Source organism: Strix uralensis, chromosome 17 (assembly GCF_047716275.1).
Source record: "Strix uralensis isolate ZFMK-TIS-50842 chromosome 17, bStrUra1, whole genome shotgun sequence".
NCBI lineage: Eukaryota > Metazoa > Chordata > Aves > Strigiformes > Strigidae > Strix > Strix uralensis.
Window position 1 is genome coordinate 14,306,627 of NC_133988.1, and position 13,948 is coordinate 14,320,574.

At 45.0% G+C, this 13,948-nt stretch overlaps 1 protein-coding gene across 2 annotated transcripts in view; it reads left to right on the forward strand.

Annotated features, from left to right (window-relative positions):
- Window positions 1-4,498, forward strand: part of SBNO1 (strawberry notch homolog 1) — a 35,745-nt gene extending 31,247 nt beyond the window's left edge. For both annotated transcript variants that reach the window (XM_074887609.1, XM_074887608.1), the window contains exon 32: window positions 476-4,498. In XM_074887609.1, coding sequence (XP_074743710.1) covers window positions 476-618 — 143 coding nt within the window. In that variant the 3' untranslated portion in view covers window positions 619-4,498. The remainder of the gene's footprint in view (window positions 1-475) is intronic.
- The last annotated feature ends 9,450 nt before the right edge of the window (window positions 4,499-13,948 follow it).

Here is a 13,948-nt window from a genome sequence, read left to right on the forward strand (position 1 = left end):
CCTCAGAGGCTGAAATCTCTCTTTTTTTTTTTTTTTTTTTAAATGTGGAGTTCCTGTGGATGTGTGGTATCATGGCAGCTCTGGCTCTAGTAACAGTTTTTCTAAGATGTTGAAACTGTATAAGTTTTTTTTCATATTTTAAACTTTCATGGTGGTGTAACTTCTGTGAGGTTAGAAAAGCAACAATAGCTGACTTTGGTTTTATGTTGCAGTGGGTAACATAAGAATAATAAAACTTGTGTTTAGGGGCAGAATGGCAACTTTGTATTACTTCATGACCTAAAGGACCTAGTGACTCCTGAAGATAAACCTCTCAGTGAGAAGCAGAACTTGTAGCTGTGCTTGATTAGACTTGACATTGGAAATGGTTACTGTTGACTGTTGCGTTAATTAAACGGTGGAATCGTCAGCCTGAGGTTTTAATGAACAAATTGTTGGCGTGCTTATGAAACAACTGATTTGTTGCTGTTTTCAGGTTTGATCATTCCTGCAAATTGTGTATCGCCCCTTGTAAACCTCCTGTCAACGTCAGACCAGTCTCAACAGCTTGCAGTACAACAGCAGCAGATCTGGCAGCAGCATCACCCGCAAAGCATCACCAACTTCAACAATGCATAAGAGGACAAACTACAGGTGTTGACTTTGGTGTTTGAGGAAAAGGCTGTAAAAGCATATCACTCGCATAAAAATCAGGGACAGATTCCAAAGAAATATAACTTTTTCAGTTCAGTTGTGTGCTCTCAAATACTTTGGGAATAAAGAGATCTAAAAAGGTTGGTAGAACTGAAAGCCAGCAGTTGTTTATGGTGGTGCATCTGTCTTTCCTTATGCTCTCTGTAGTGCTTCCTGTTTGCTTTTACTTTTGGCCTTTTAAGCTACAAACCACAATTTGTTTGAAAATGCTTGAAAATCCCCAAGCAGGCTTTATTTTTATCTTGTCATACAGTGCTCAGGGTTTAACGCAGTGCATCAATGCCATTGCTGTGGGAGATATCCTTGAATGCATGTATTGAGTATATATATAGAAAATATATATTGGGTTTTTCTCTTCAATTTATGAGTTTATAAAAGCATGAAACCTAGAGGTTGCACATCATGCATTCAGGTTCCTTCCCAGTTTCTGTTTGACAGTGCATGTCTCTGGAAACGGGCATGGACAGGATAAACACACAAGACAGGAATTCAGAGAGAAACACAATCTTAGTTGTACAGCATTGGTTATTGCATTTTTATAGTGTTTATACCCAGGTGTTGCATTTTTTCTGGTTCTCTCCTGGGGGTTATATATTTGAGTCTACAACATGTTCTTTTTGTGATAAACATCTTAAATTAAAATTAGTTCATTTTTAATGTATTAATGGTATTCCTAATGTGTACTGCAAAGATGGCTGGATGCCTATTTTCCTTAAATTGAAGCATTTCCTTAATCCGAGGTGGTTATGGAAACTTAAGTGCAAATTCACTTCCATCTCGCATACAATCTTATATTTTTTACTTCATTAATGTAATTTAATTTGTCACTTGTAAGATGAAACCTTACTTGAGCTGTAAATTAGAGAATGGGAAACACTTGAGGGTTCCGCTGTATGTGCTGTTTCTGTTACCCAGTAACTTGAATACTGTTTAATATGTTGTAAGACATTGTAGAGTTTATCTGGAGCTGTTTAAAGAAATTGTAATGTACAAATGTGAATAGTCACTTATCTATAATATGGGTAAGTTTTGTTTTGCCTATAATAGTAGATGTTTATAAGAAAGTGAAGGACAATGTTTGTCATTTCTTGCTTGCACAGGTTGCACTATTGAAAAATTGAGATTGTATAAACCTGTCCAAAAAAACTACAAGATAATGATCTTGTAGATGTCAAATAAAAGTTATTGTACTAACAAGAAGTGGAGTCTTGTTTAGGCAATCGCTCTATTCCAAAAAAACTAACAAGTCTGTACAATTGGAATTCGACAGGACTTGGCATGTTCCAGTCTGCTTTAACCAGGCTTCTGTCTTGCAGTCCAAGTATCTCAGTTGAACTCATTAATTAATAAGGCAAGAAGTAAACTGTGTTTAAACCTTGACGCATATTTTAAGTAGGGGTCACCTGACAGAGCAGCACTCCACTGTAGCGTATGGCACTTCTGTAAACACTCAGTGAGCCAGATGCAAGTGTCACAAAAGAGTTTTTCCATAAGTAACGGGGCCAGAAGTTCCACAACTTCAGGCTGAAATGAGCTCCCTTACGTGAATTATTTCGCTTGAGGTTCTGTTGACGCTGCCTGCGCCGACACGCCAGTGCGGTAACAGAGCACCTGCTTGTTGGGGGAGGCAGTCGGCCTGCTGCCCTCAGCTCCCAGGCTGGAACGGGCAAGGGGATGGGACTAACTGGAAACACAGATCCAGAAGAAATCGGCACCCTCCCTCTTGCCCTAGCGCCTGCTACGTCTCTGTAAAGTGCTTGTAATGCAGGTGGTAGGTGCGGGGGGAGATTTTTAATCCTCTGGTAGTAAGTGCTGTGACACCAGTAGGAGCTGATGGTGCCCTGGAAAACTCTAGCCCACAGACATGGTGTGGGGGAGGATGTTCATGTGTTTCGTACCCACCGTTGGATGTATGTGGCATCCATTCCAGGAAGAGTGATGGGATTTTGAGAAGTATGTTGACCAATTACTATTGCAGCAGATAGTGAACCAAATAGCTAGTAACAGCAAGCTGTGTGTGGACTTTGCTCTCTTTTTTTAAATTATTTGGTGTAGAAACTTCTACCATCTGTGATGGTAATGTATTATTTTAGATCTTAGTCCTTAATAAGATGGTCCTAGAAGTAGTAAGTTCACAAATAGTGATTTTTTTTAAAAAAAAAAAAACTTTTAAACAAGTCATTATTTAAATACACTTCAGTTCCTAAGTGTTCTTCTCAGGCTGTTGTGCTAACTTTGGGAGGAGCAAATATTGGATGTTCTCAGTGTTGATAACCAAATCACACTATTTTGGGAGTTCATAGCATATGCTGTTCCCTCACACCCTCTTAAACTTCCCATGGACTCTTGTCCTCTAGAGGGAAAAAAACCTGATGGTAGTTAGAAGATCCATAAGAACAGTTCCCATCCCACAAACCCCTTCCCCCACTTGCTCTCCTTTGCCTGCTCTCTGCTCCTTGCCACCATCACTGCCTTGGCGTTGTCATTCAGCTACTAACACATCTGCATCCACAGCTCTGGAGTGTTATAACATCTTAAAAGTTAACATCCAAAAAAAGCCTTCAAGCTACAGAAATATCTTCTCTCTTGAAAATTCCTGCTTGGTGGTTGGGGTGTGGTTTTCTGGTAGTAGTTTGTTCCTTGCATGAGCTGCTGATAAAGCTTGGGGGAGAAAAAGGAATATAAATAGCACTGTGGATGGGATAAGGAACAGCTATGCGGTATCCTCTTGCAGCACTGCCCGTAAGACAAACATCCTCGCAGGGAGGAAAAAGGAGAGACCAACTGTCATGTCATATAAATTACCAGGCTAGGCAAGAATGTATTCTTCCTACTTGTGGGGCATTGATCTGCTTCGTACAAATCACCATCTGAAATGGACAGAGAATTTATAAAGGATAGATGTCTCCGATAACAGGGGCGAAGCTAAACATAAAGTGGTAGTAATTTCTGTACTGCCTGAGTTTTGGAAGCGTGCTGTAGAAGGGGAAGATACATTTAAGCTGATTTGGGAATTGAAGGGATAAAATTTGGGCTTTTCTTTTTTAAACTGTCCCTTGACAGCAACTAAATTTTGACTTGTTAACTAGTTTCATACTTAAGATACATCTGACACAGTAAACGCAATTATAACCCACTAAAACCCCTCTGCACAGCAGGTTTTCAAATTTTTTTTCCAATTGCTGTATGGTCCATTGGGAACACACACCTCTTGTAAGGACTTAAAAGTTCCCCAAAGATGCTAGTTGTCTAGTCAGTGTGTAGTATTTTCTTTGTAAATGAAGAAAGCTCTGCAACCTGTAAACATTTGTCAAGTGAATTATCAAGGGGTTTTTGTATTTTTCTTTTGTGTTTGGAATAAGCTTCATTCAGATCCCATCGCAGTCTGTACATATATAGAAAGAGTATGTATGTATATAGAGATGTTAAAGGCTACTGAATTATTGAATGTAAATAACTCTTTGTTTTCCTTTGTGTTTGTTTTCTTCATGACCTTCCCAAGATGTATTCCTATTTTCTCAACCTGCCAAACAGGCAGTTTGTGTGTACTTTGAAATATATATAGCATATATAAACTTCCAAGGGATGTGTGCATACATTGTAGATGTTATATGTTGTCATCATTTTTTTCAAAACTATCAATTGTCTGTCTTCCATGATCCTTTTGATGCTATGTGGTTTTATTCTATATTTTTAGTGTTTAATGCATTTTGTTGAGAGAAATGGATTTCTAATGTCTTTCAGTGACCGGTACTATCCACTTCTTAGTGCCTGTATAAGAGAGAAACAAATGTTTGAATTTTCATGTAGTTTGTTTTCTTTAGTCTTTTCAGTGCGTTTCAGATCTTGAGCTTTAATCCTAAATACATTTCCATTTTCTTCCTAGTATCTCTAGTTGTGCATTCAGTGAGCTCCTACAATACAAGTTCTAGAATTAAATGCATCGGCAATAGCACCTGCCCACTGTCCTAACAATGTAAAAGTTGTAGAGTATTTCCTGGGAAAGTTTTGAGCTTCATGTAATGTCTAAATGTGCAAAATGGAGGAAGTGGAACTTTCCTACCTTTGAAAAAATGGTGCGTATTTTTAGTTGCCAGACAAAAATACATATTTTTATAGGAAACTTAGAGGTTAATGAGAAATCCCCTTAATTGTCTGTTTCTTATTTAGCCCTTAAGCTTTCAGCAGTTGTCACACAAGTTTTGCCCTTCCCCTCTTGCTGGGAAGGACTCTGTCCATACAGTTGTTTCCTGAATTAAGTGGTTTGCAAAGTCTGTTGACTGGAGAGTCATGGCAAGAAAAGTCCAGCTGCAAATAGCGACAAAATACTTCTGGTAGTTTCTGTGGTCAATACGAGCTTTAACAATGAATGTGGAGACATAACGGAGGCGTCTTTGTCATGTACTGGCAGCTGCAGTGTATGGTTCAGTGTCACAGGCTCTCATGGTAAAGACTGACAAAGTTGGCAGAAGTAATAAAGCAACGCAACCGCAAACACGCCTGAGTGCAGAATGAGCCATGGGAAACCTCCGGGGCTGGCGCTGCAGCTGAGAGCTCTGTTGGCCTCATTCGATGCTTAGGTTGTATATTGAGTTTGAGAAGCAACAACCCTCTTTTTTAAGGAGAAAAATGTGAAGGAGGGAGGAAAAGCCTGGAAATACCCGTGTTTCTCAGCCACAGTTACAACAGCTGAGGGCAGATTGCCTCTAAAAGCTTATGCTAAAGAGAGCGATAAGTAAAAACCTAGCAAGAACTTACTCGATCTCACGTGTTTCGCTATTAATTGGTCCAAAGCAATTTTTGAGTGAATGAAACTTGAGGCAGTAATAAGATTCAAGAATAGGAACTGGACAGGTTTAAGCTGAGGGCAAAACTACTTTAAAGAATTTTTTGCCTGCTGTGTCTGTGTCGTGAGCCAATACCACAAGTTTTTGTCAAAGCACACGCCACGCGTGTAAAGGACGCTGATGTTTATTTCCAGAAGATGTCTGCGCGGAGAGGACAGCCGGGACACAACGGGTCTGGTGCGCTTCAGCAGGCAGCTTAACCAATCCAGAGATACATTCAGATTCAAGCAATGTCTTTCGTTTATAAGAGTTCTGCAGTGCTTAAATAGCTGAATCAACGTGTTCAGTTTTGTAAGTTTGACTAGTGTTTCTGAACTTCGTTGCGCTTGGGGCGTAACTTTAATGAGACGGGTCACCTGCGAAAGACGAGTTTTCCTGTACGTGATTTGCACTGGGAAGCGTACAGAGACATTTCTCCCGACGTTTCCGATTACATACATATTTATGTATCTACTTTATGATTTGGAGAGGATAACCAGTAAAATGCCAGATTCATTGCAGGCACATAATAGCATTTTTATTTGCCAAGTCATTTGATCTATTTTTCAGTCATTGACATCAAGTCCCACAGCCTACTGAATTTTATTTGAGGTGGGTGTTCACTGCCTCAGCATCTTTCAGCGATCCTGTGGAGGGGCTGTGCCGCACCCCTGCAATAACTTTTGCTGTGAGACTACCTCTGTGCGAGGGATATGCTATTTTTTTAAAGTAGGACTTCGCTATTAGTACTTTTTCAGTCTACACCTTTAATAGTCCAATGTCACAGAGTGCCAAAGACACGTAACATTCAAGATTAATTGTATGTCTTCTTTTTACTGCCTGCTCTAATTGGAAACCTTTGCCAACCTTAAAGACTTCATCCTCCAGCGCAGTATTGCGCTGCGTGTCCCTGCGTTCTCCAGGGGAGCAGACAGTTCCTGCCCACGCCAACTGTCCTCACGCAAAGTGACAGAACTTTGAGTGCCCGGCAATAAAATTAATGTTTAACAATGTTTAGAAAGATTTATATGCACCAAAATGGCAAACTGTGGAACATGATGAATTCTGTATTGAGTTCTTTTTTTTTTAGTAAAAAAATGTTAAATAAATTAAAGCGATTACTACTTTGGGTTTTTTTTTTTTTTTCCCTTTTAATTGTGGAACCACGTAGGTTGTTTATGCTGGAACGCCTTTCAGCAATACTTCTGCATCCATTAAACACATTCATTGTCACTCCATTTTAGGATCATTCAGTCTAGTAGAAGTCATGTTTTAATAATCCAAACATCTCTTCTTTCAATCCTCTTAAATACCTGGCACTTAACCTGGTTAATTTCACTGGTTAATTAAACTGACTTTATTGGTAGTTAAGAGCAGATTCATGATGTTCTCTGAATGCTGATTGTAATGATCTTAAGAAAGGGAGGAGAGTTTATAAAAACTGTATCAAGATTGGAAAGTATCAACTTCTTCATATTTTATGCATAGCATGCAAATATCTTTCCTTTATCCAAAGAGTGAGTTTGGGATAAACAGACTAATCTAATCTCATTTTTGTAAATAATCAGTTTATATTGACTTTTACTCTCATTCTCCCCAAATCTGGAAAAGTGATGATGCCAAGTTCTCAGCAATAAACGAAGATGCCCAAACCTCAGAATTTAATTATTCATTTTCATAAAGCAGTTGACTTTGTTCTGTAAGGGAGAAATATCTTGAGAGGTTTAGGTTGGCTTTTCTCCAATATGTAAATAATACACCTTAAAAATGCCAGGCAGGCAGCTCGTGAGCTGATGGCTTCTACCTTTGGAAGTCTAGGTCTGGTTTATATGTTCCTTCCTTCCACATTTATACGGTGGAAGAATTGAGTGTGCCTGCTAAATATACAATGAATTGCAGGGCATGAAACAGAGATCTGTATCAGCTTAGCCAGAGTGACTAAGTTAAATCATAAACCAGGGTGCAAGTGATTTAGTTACTCCTGGGTAAGATCTCCCCTGAAGTTTCTTGTAGTGAATAAAAATGTAGATGTGAGCAGTGAGACGGTGAAGATCTGAGCCTGCAGCTGGTCTCTGCAAACCATCCCCAGCGTTACCCTCCCCGTGCAGGAGAACTGGGCTCTGGGAGCGGGCAGCGCTGCTTCACACAGGCAGCGCTCAGGATTGGGACTGTCGTAGCGACAGCTCCTGCCTGCTTTTGTGAGGGGCCCCCCAGTTCTCCCAGTCCCCCCCCGTTCAGGCCTTGGTGCTGCAAGACAGCTGCTGAGCCACGTGTGTCCCACTGGCCCTTTGCTGCTTTCCAGGGTGGACTCAAGCGAAACGCTGGTGTTGTCTCCCTTCTCTGGCAAGAGAAAAGCATGTCCCAGGCCTGCACGCTCCTGGGGAGGATGCCACGGCCTGGCCTGCCCTCCTGAAAGCCCTTTTGGGCAGGTGGACCACGCTTCAGGGCCTCGGGGGCTCTGCCTTTGGCTCGTGCCTCAGCCGTGCTGTGTTCGATCGCTGGCAAGTCTCAGCTTCTGACTGCACTATTTAAATTAGAGACGACGCTATCTCCTGTGACGAGCGTCTGCCAGGGCTGTAAATCCTTCACATCCGGGATTGTCCCTCCCTTTCTCTGCGCACACGTAGAGCCCCCGACGGGGCCAGCGCGGTGACTACCAGGCTGTTGTGCCCGCCGGGGCGGCTGGCTGGCCAGCGGCTCTGTGGGGAACACCCATGGGGTGTCTGGTCCAGAGAGATTTGGGGGGACCCCACGGCCTCCACTCTTTGCTTTTGTAGGGGGTGAAGGAGGGGTTCGTAGGCAGTATTACAGGGCAGTAGGCTGTTGCTGTCACTCTTCAGGCAGATGTTTAGGCGGAGTTTGATTATTTGGTTGCCTGAAAATACTTTGCATTTCCAAGCCCTATCGCTGTGAGCATCACCCTGTCCCACGGCCTCCGCTGGGAGAGTGAAATCCAGCAATCGGCACTGCAAGACTCCGTATGCACACACTCACTGAGCGTGGCTCAGAGGCTTTCACACCAGTGATCCTCATACGCGGACACCAGCTCAGCAAGAGACATCTTCATAGCTCTCACTTCTGCATCAAGTGGTGTCCTGGGGCGGGAGCGCAGCAGATGTGTGAGACTCATCCTGGCAAAAGCCGTGTCTGAGGCTCTGGCCTGGGTGAGGGAAGGAAGTGCCGTGCCTGGCAGTGTCAGCCGACGGCCGTACGGCGCCCGACCAGAGACCACCGGGGAGCTGCCCGAGCCATGCACTGCACTCTGCCAGACTGTGCTGTTGTGTCGCTGCGATTTACCCCCCGTTTTTCCTCCTTCCCCCATCTCTCTGCTCTGTGCTCTTCTCCCCCCTGAGTTGTTGTGAAGCTCCACATTCCTTTCCTCACAGTCATTTCCATTTTCCAGCCCTGGGCTTTGCTTCCACTCTCTCCTCCACTTCCTTTGCTCAAATGACCAGTAACAAAACAATTAGGGATGCTCCCATCAGGCTTTACAGTTGGTGTCGAAATGAGGCTATGGGGAGACAGAGGTGTCTGTGCCTCTCGATTATTTGTTTCAGGAATACGTCACTGGTTTGGTGATACTTGGTTTGCACTTGGAAGGCTTTCAGTGAGGCTTGACCCCAATGTGTTCCTCCAAAATGTAATCTGATTCTGCAGCCGTTGCAGGTGTCACGTGGACGCTTATTTCACACGGACACAATTTGATGAAGGCGTTTGGGTGTTTGTCACCAGCCTGCATACGGGAAGCACTTCAGGAGAGCCAGCACTTGGCTTCGCTGTGGATTCCTCCGCTCCCGGACGCAGAGCAGGTTCAGGAGCTTTCCCAGACAGGGCTGGGATGAAAGCAAGTCTCTGAGCCTCCTCTGCCCCAGCCAAAGGGTGGGGTATTCCCTGCCCCGGGCCCGCAGCCGCACAGGGCGGGAGGCAGAGGCAGGGCCATGCCGCAGCCCAGCAGCCCAGCGGTGCCAGCTCACTGCGCCCTGGGCCGGGCCGCCCTCCTTGGCACGGCCTTCAAGGGCTCAGGAGTGGGAGGGTAACCAGAGTCCAGCCCGCAGGGCAAGAAGGGAGAGTCCTTCCAGGCAAACTGAAGGAATCGAGCAGGGTGGAGCGCTCGTTTGTCTGGAAAGACGATGCAGGGAAGCCCTGTAACGTGGTGGGGATAACGTGATAATCCATCCCTGCAAGCAATGGCAAGGAAGGAGGAGCCCCTTGGCCTGAGCCCCCAGCTGGGCAACCCGCCTGGCTTCAGCCCACGCCGGGCAGGGCAGGGCGAGCTCTGCTGCTGGCTGAGGGGGGCTCAATAGCTTTATTTGCCTGTTCCTAACAAGCAAAACGAAGCTGTTTCCTTTCTGCTCTTATTTTCTTTGCTGGTTTTCATCGGAATCTGGGCTGGTTTTGATATTGGTGCCTGGTGCTTGTTTGCCTGGCAAACTGCAAAGAGGAAAACTCTCATTAGAGAGATTCCAGGCCTGTGCTTTTGTGCTGAGGGCTTGGAAACTTCTCATTCCCGCTCTGTGGTCCTCCAGGGAGACCTCTAGCTGGAGCAGGAAAGAGCAGGCTTGCTACTCCCGCTATCTCAAAGGTAAACCCAGAGTAGCATTAAGCCCTCTTTATCTTAAACATTTCCAATCTCTTCCAACAGCTTTACAGGTGCTATTTGCTTTTTCTCCTTCTGGTACACGCCATCTCTAAGGCAGAACGTCCCCCTCAAAGATGGAATGAGCCTGGAATCGGCTCCTCAGCCCATAGGGCAGCACCCGCGCGGCGATGCTGAGCAGCTGTCTGCCTGGCAGGGCTGTTCCACTTGGCAGCCAGACAAAGGACTCAGGAGTAGGAGGAAAACAAGGCTGGGAGGGAAAGTCGCTCCAGATAATACGACATCTGGCCTGGGAGGAACCATCTGAAAGTGGGGAGCAGGGCTAGGCTGGGAAAAAGTTTGTCTTGGATAAAATTGGGAGAATTTAAGGGGAGAGCCTGTCTAGAATAGGCATCCAAACTTCGATCCAAAATTGTTGCAAGCCTGTCTGCTGACGTGGGCCAGGCGGTGGGAGAGGATTTCCTGGGGCCTGGCTCATGGCTGCTGCCGCAGCGCTTTTGGCTTTGACACTCTCTGTATCGCAGCCCCCCTTGCAGAGGGTCTCAGAGGGCTGTTTCCTGCGAGAGGGGGAGCAATCCAGAGCTTCCAGGGGTATTTTGAAGTGTGAGAAGAAAAGGCAATCGGGTAAAGCTGGATTTCTATTCAGGACTGGGTGTTTCTCATGCATTTTGGTGACAATGGGGCAGTAAGCAGCAAACATCAGCCAAAAAGCACATCACCAAGGGACAGCAAGGGCTGTCAGCTTCCTCTTGGGAACAAAAAGAGCAAGAGAGAAACCTTGTACCATCAGTAGAAAGCAGTCATAGGGACCAGAGACAGGAATGTAAGGAAGAAGCTGTAGCAAGGTGATAAGAAGGGAGCAACAATGGTGCCAAAGAGGATAAAATGCATAATTTTCCCCTCTGTGCCAGTGTCCCAGACAGCCCCAGGAGCATATGAGGTGTCCCTGGAGCAGGGCCTGAGGAAGGAGGTGTTCTGCACCAGGAGGCACTAGAGCATTACAGTCCCAATAAGAAAGGTACTCAGCTCTGTAAAGTATCTTTTAAAATGCTGTTTGTTAGAGCTAACACTCACTTGCCTCTACCACTTGTGCTCTTCAGAGAGGTTAAGCCTGCCTTCACTTAAGGCTTAATAGGCTTCATTTTCAGCCTAGACCTACCAGAGATTTTTCACTTCATTTTGGGTCATCATCTTAGTTGTAGCACAAGAGAGCAGTTTGGAGACTTACAGATTAAATTAGTGCTCAGAAACTTGTAGGTGCCTCTATGATTATTTTATGTATGATGCTGGATCCCTAGAAATGTGGAGATAAGTATTTGAACATAAACTCCCTCCAGAAAAAGGAACAAACTTCCCATCTCTTTCTCCTTGCTGCTGCACAGGTCTCTGTGGTGGGTAAAGGACAGTTAGAACATCCCCAAGTCACTCAATTCATTAAGCCTGACAACAATTAATTACATCAAAATTAATGCGCAAATGTAATCTTTTACACATGTCAAAGACATGCCAGGAAAAAACAGGGTCTTGCCATGCCATCTTTACTTCTTCTCATTGCTGATTTAATCCAAGATGATAAGAAACAAGCCCAGTTTGCTGTCTCCATTTGCAGGTCTCCAAGAGTGTTAGTTACAGCACAGCTCTGCAGACACTGATGGCTATTTAGCTTTATTTCCAGCTAGAAGGGGACAAACAAGTTTGTCTTAAAACATGGCCCAAGGCCCCAAGCTCTACCACAGAGAATCATCCTGACAACCACCTACCAGTGCCTTCCAACATCACACTTTGCATGTGTATTCTTACACCCTCGCCAGAGGGGTACAGCATCCAACCTCACAGAGTTTTGGGAAGGGAAAACCTCCCTGAGACCAGCCAGAGCTTGGCTAAGCAGGGGCTGGAAGGCGCACTCTGTGGAAACACTGGCTGCTGAGTATTCCCAGTGGTTTGGGAGGAGCAGAGGTGAGAAAGTCAAACCAGGAGAGGGAACAGAGAAAATAGAAAGAAAAGAAAAAGAGGAGTGAGATGGTGAATGCTGCGGAACTTACACAACTGAGAAGAGGCGGCTGTACCTGGAAAATATATCATCTGCACTTGCAGATGACTGAAGATACAGGCACCTCTTACTGTCCACCCTCCCTTGCTGAAAAACATAAGCACCCACATTTATTTCCAAGTTACCTCTTAGCGTGGAGAAGGCTTGAAAATGTCACATGTGTGATAAAATGGCTCTGCTGTATTTCCTGCTGTATGACTTGGCCACTTGGTGATTAAGAGCTGCTTTTGCTGTCAGTAAACAAGACTGTGCCATCAGTCTGCAGAGCAGGGACCTGCGGCTTGCTGCAAACAGCCTGGAGCATGCATGCTGCTGGAACTGTAGTCGTCGCACTCGATGCAGGGTTTGCATGTGCAGAATACAACTCTCAGCGGTGCAAGCCGTGTTTGTGGCATAAAACAAGTTTAAACTGCAGGCAGCCCCTCTGAGGGAGCTCGAATCTGTGGTCACCCCGCTAAACTGTCGGCGCGGGGCCCAAGCACGGTGGTGGTTTTATTCTTGTGGCCACACCTGGTTCAGAATAACTGAAATGAATCCACAGAGCACATGGCAGATAGGAAGAACTTGTAGGAACTTCTGACCCAAGTCAACTTCAGCAGCATCTGCAAAAAAACCAAACAAGAGGCAGCTAGTAAAGTCTAGTTGAAGCTAGTAAACTAGTTGAAGCTTACATGGCACCTGAGGCCAAGCAGTAAGGTACCAGGGTCTCGTGTCTTGTGCCACCACTGCTACCTGTGCCCAGAGAACTGCAGAGCAGAGGTAAAATACTGAGATGTGGTACTGCTGGGTTCCTGCTTACAGGACAAATAATCTGGCCCTACAAGCCTCACCATCTCATCAAGCCTTCCCCTCACAGTTTGCTTCAAAGCTCAGTGTCTTGTGCTGAAAAAAGGATAATCTTTACAGGATCGTTTCCTTATCCCCCCCCGCTTCCTGGAATACTGTAGATTTTGAAGCTGTCATTATAAAACCCAAGCAAAACACAGGGGATCTTGTTCTTCACAGTGTTGCTCTGAGCACAGTTTTGTAGAGTTGGTGTAAAGCCGTGAAAAACACGGCAAGCTCGGAACACTCCCATTTCGCACTCACTTGGTGTGACTGTAAACAACTGCACAGCAATGGAAAATCCCAGAGCGGCATGCCCCTCGCCTGCAGGAATTCGCTGGCCTTCCAGGAATCGACAGAAAGGCAGTTATTTACAAATCTGGAAGTGAAGCTTTAGGGATGCAAAGTTCTCACTCACACAGGGCTGGATGTGAGGGTTTACCAGTGCAGTCTTTCAGGATTCTAGTAAGAATTACACAGATAAAGCCCCAAGCACCAGTGTGAAAATATTGTCACTGAGCGTGTAATTCTATGCCTGGGGCTCTCAGGTCCCCTCTCTAACAGACCGGAGCGTGGATCAGTTGTTGTAAGGGTAGTCTGTGCCGCTCTGGGCTTCGCCGCGATAGCTGGAGTCACGTACTTGGACTGGAGATAAAATACAAAACTGTAACAAGATCAAGTATTTCATCTGGTACCAGCTGTAATTTTTAGATGTTTCTTTCACGCAATGTGCCGTCGCTAGGGCATGAGCCGGGGGGGTTCAAAGGCTGGCTCGTTTTTCCAACTCTGCCTCAATTCTCCTTTATACTGAGGAAATCATCTAATTGCTCCGTGACTATTTCCGTGTCTCTGCAATGGAGATGCCACCTGCCTCCCTCTGCAGAGCAGTCCGCGCTGAGAGATACTATGGGCCTAAATCAGCGTCACTTCAAAGGAATTTGCCCCTGACTTCCAGGG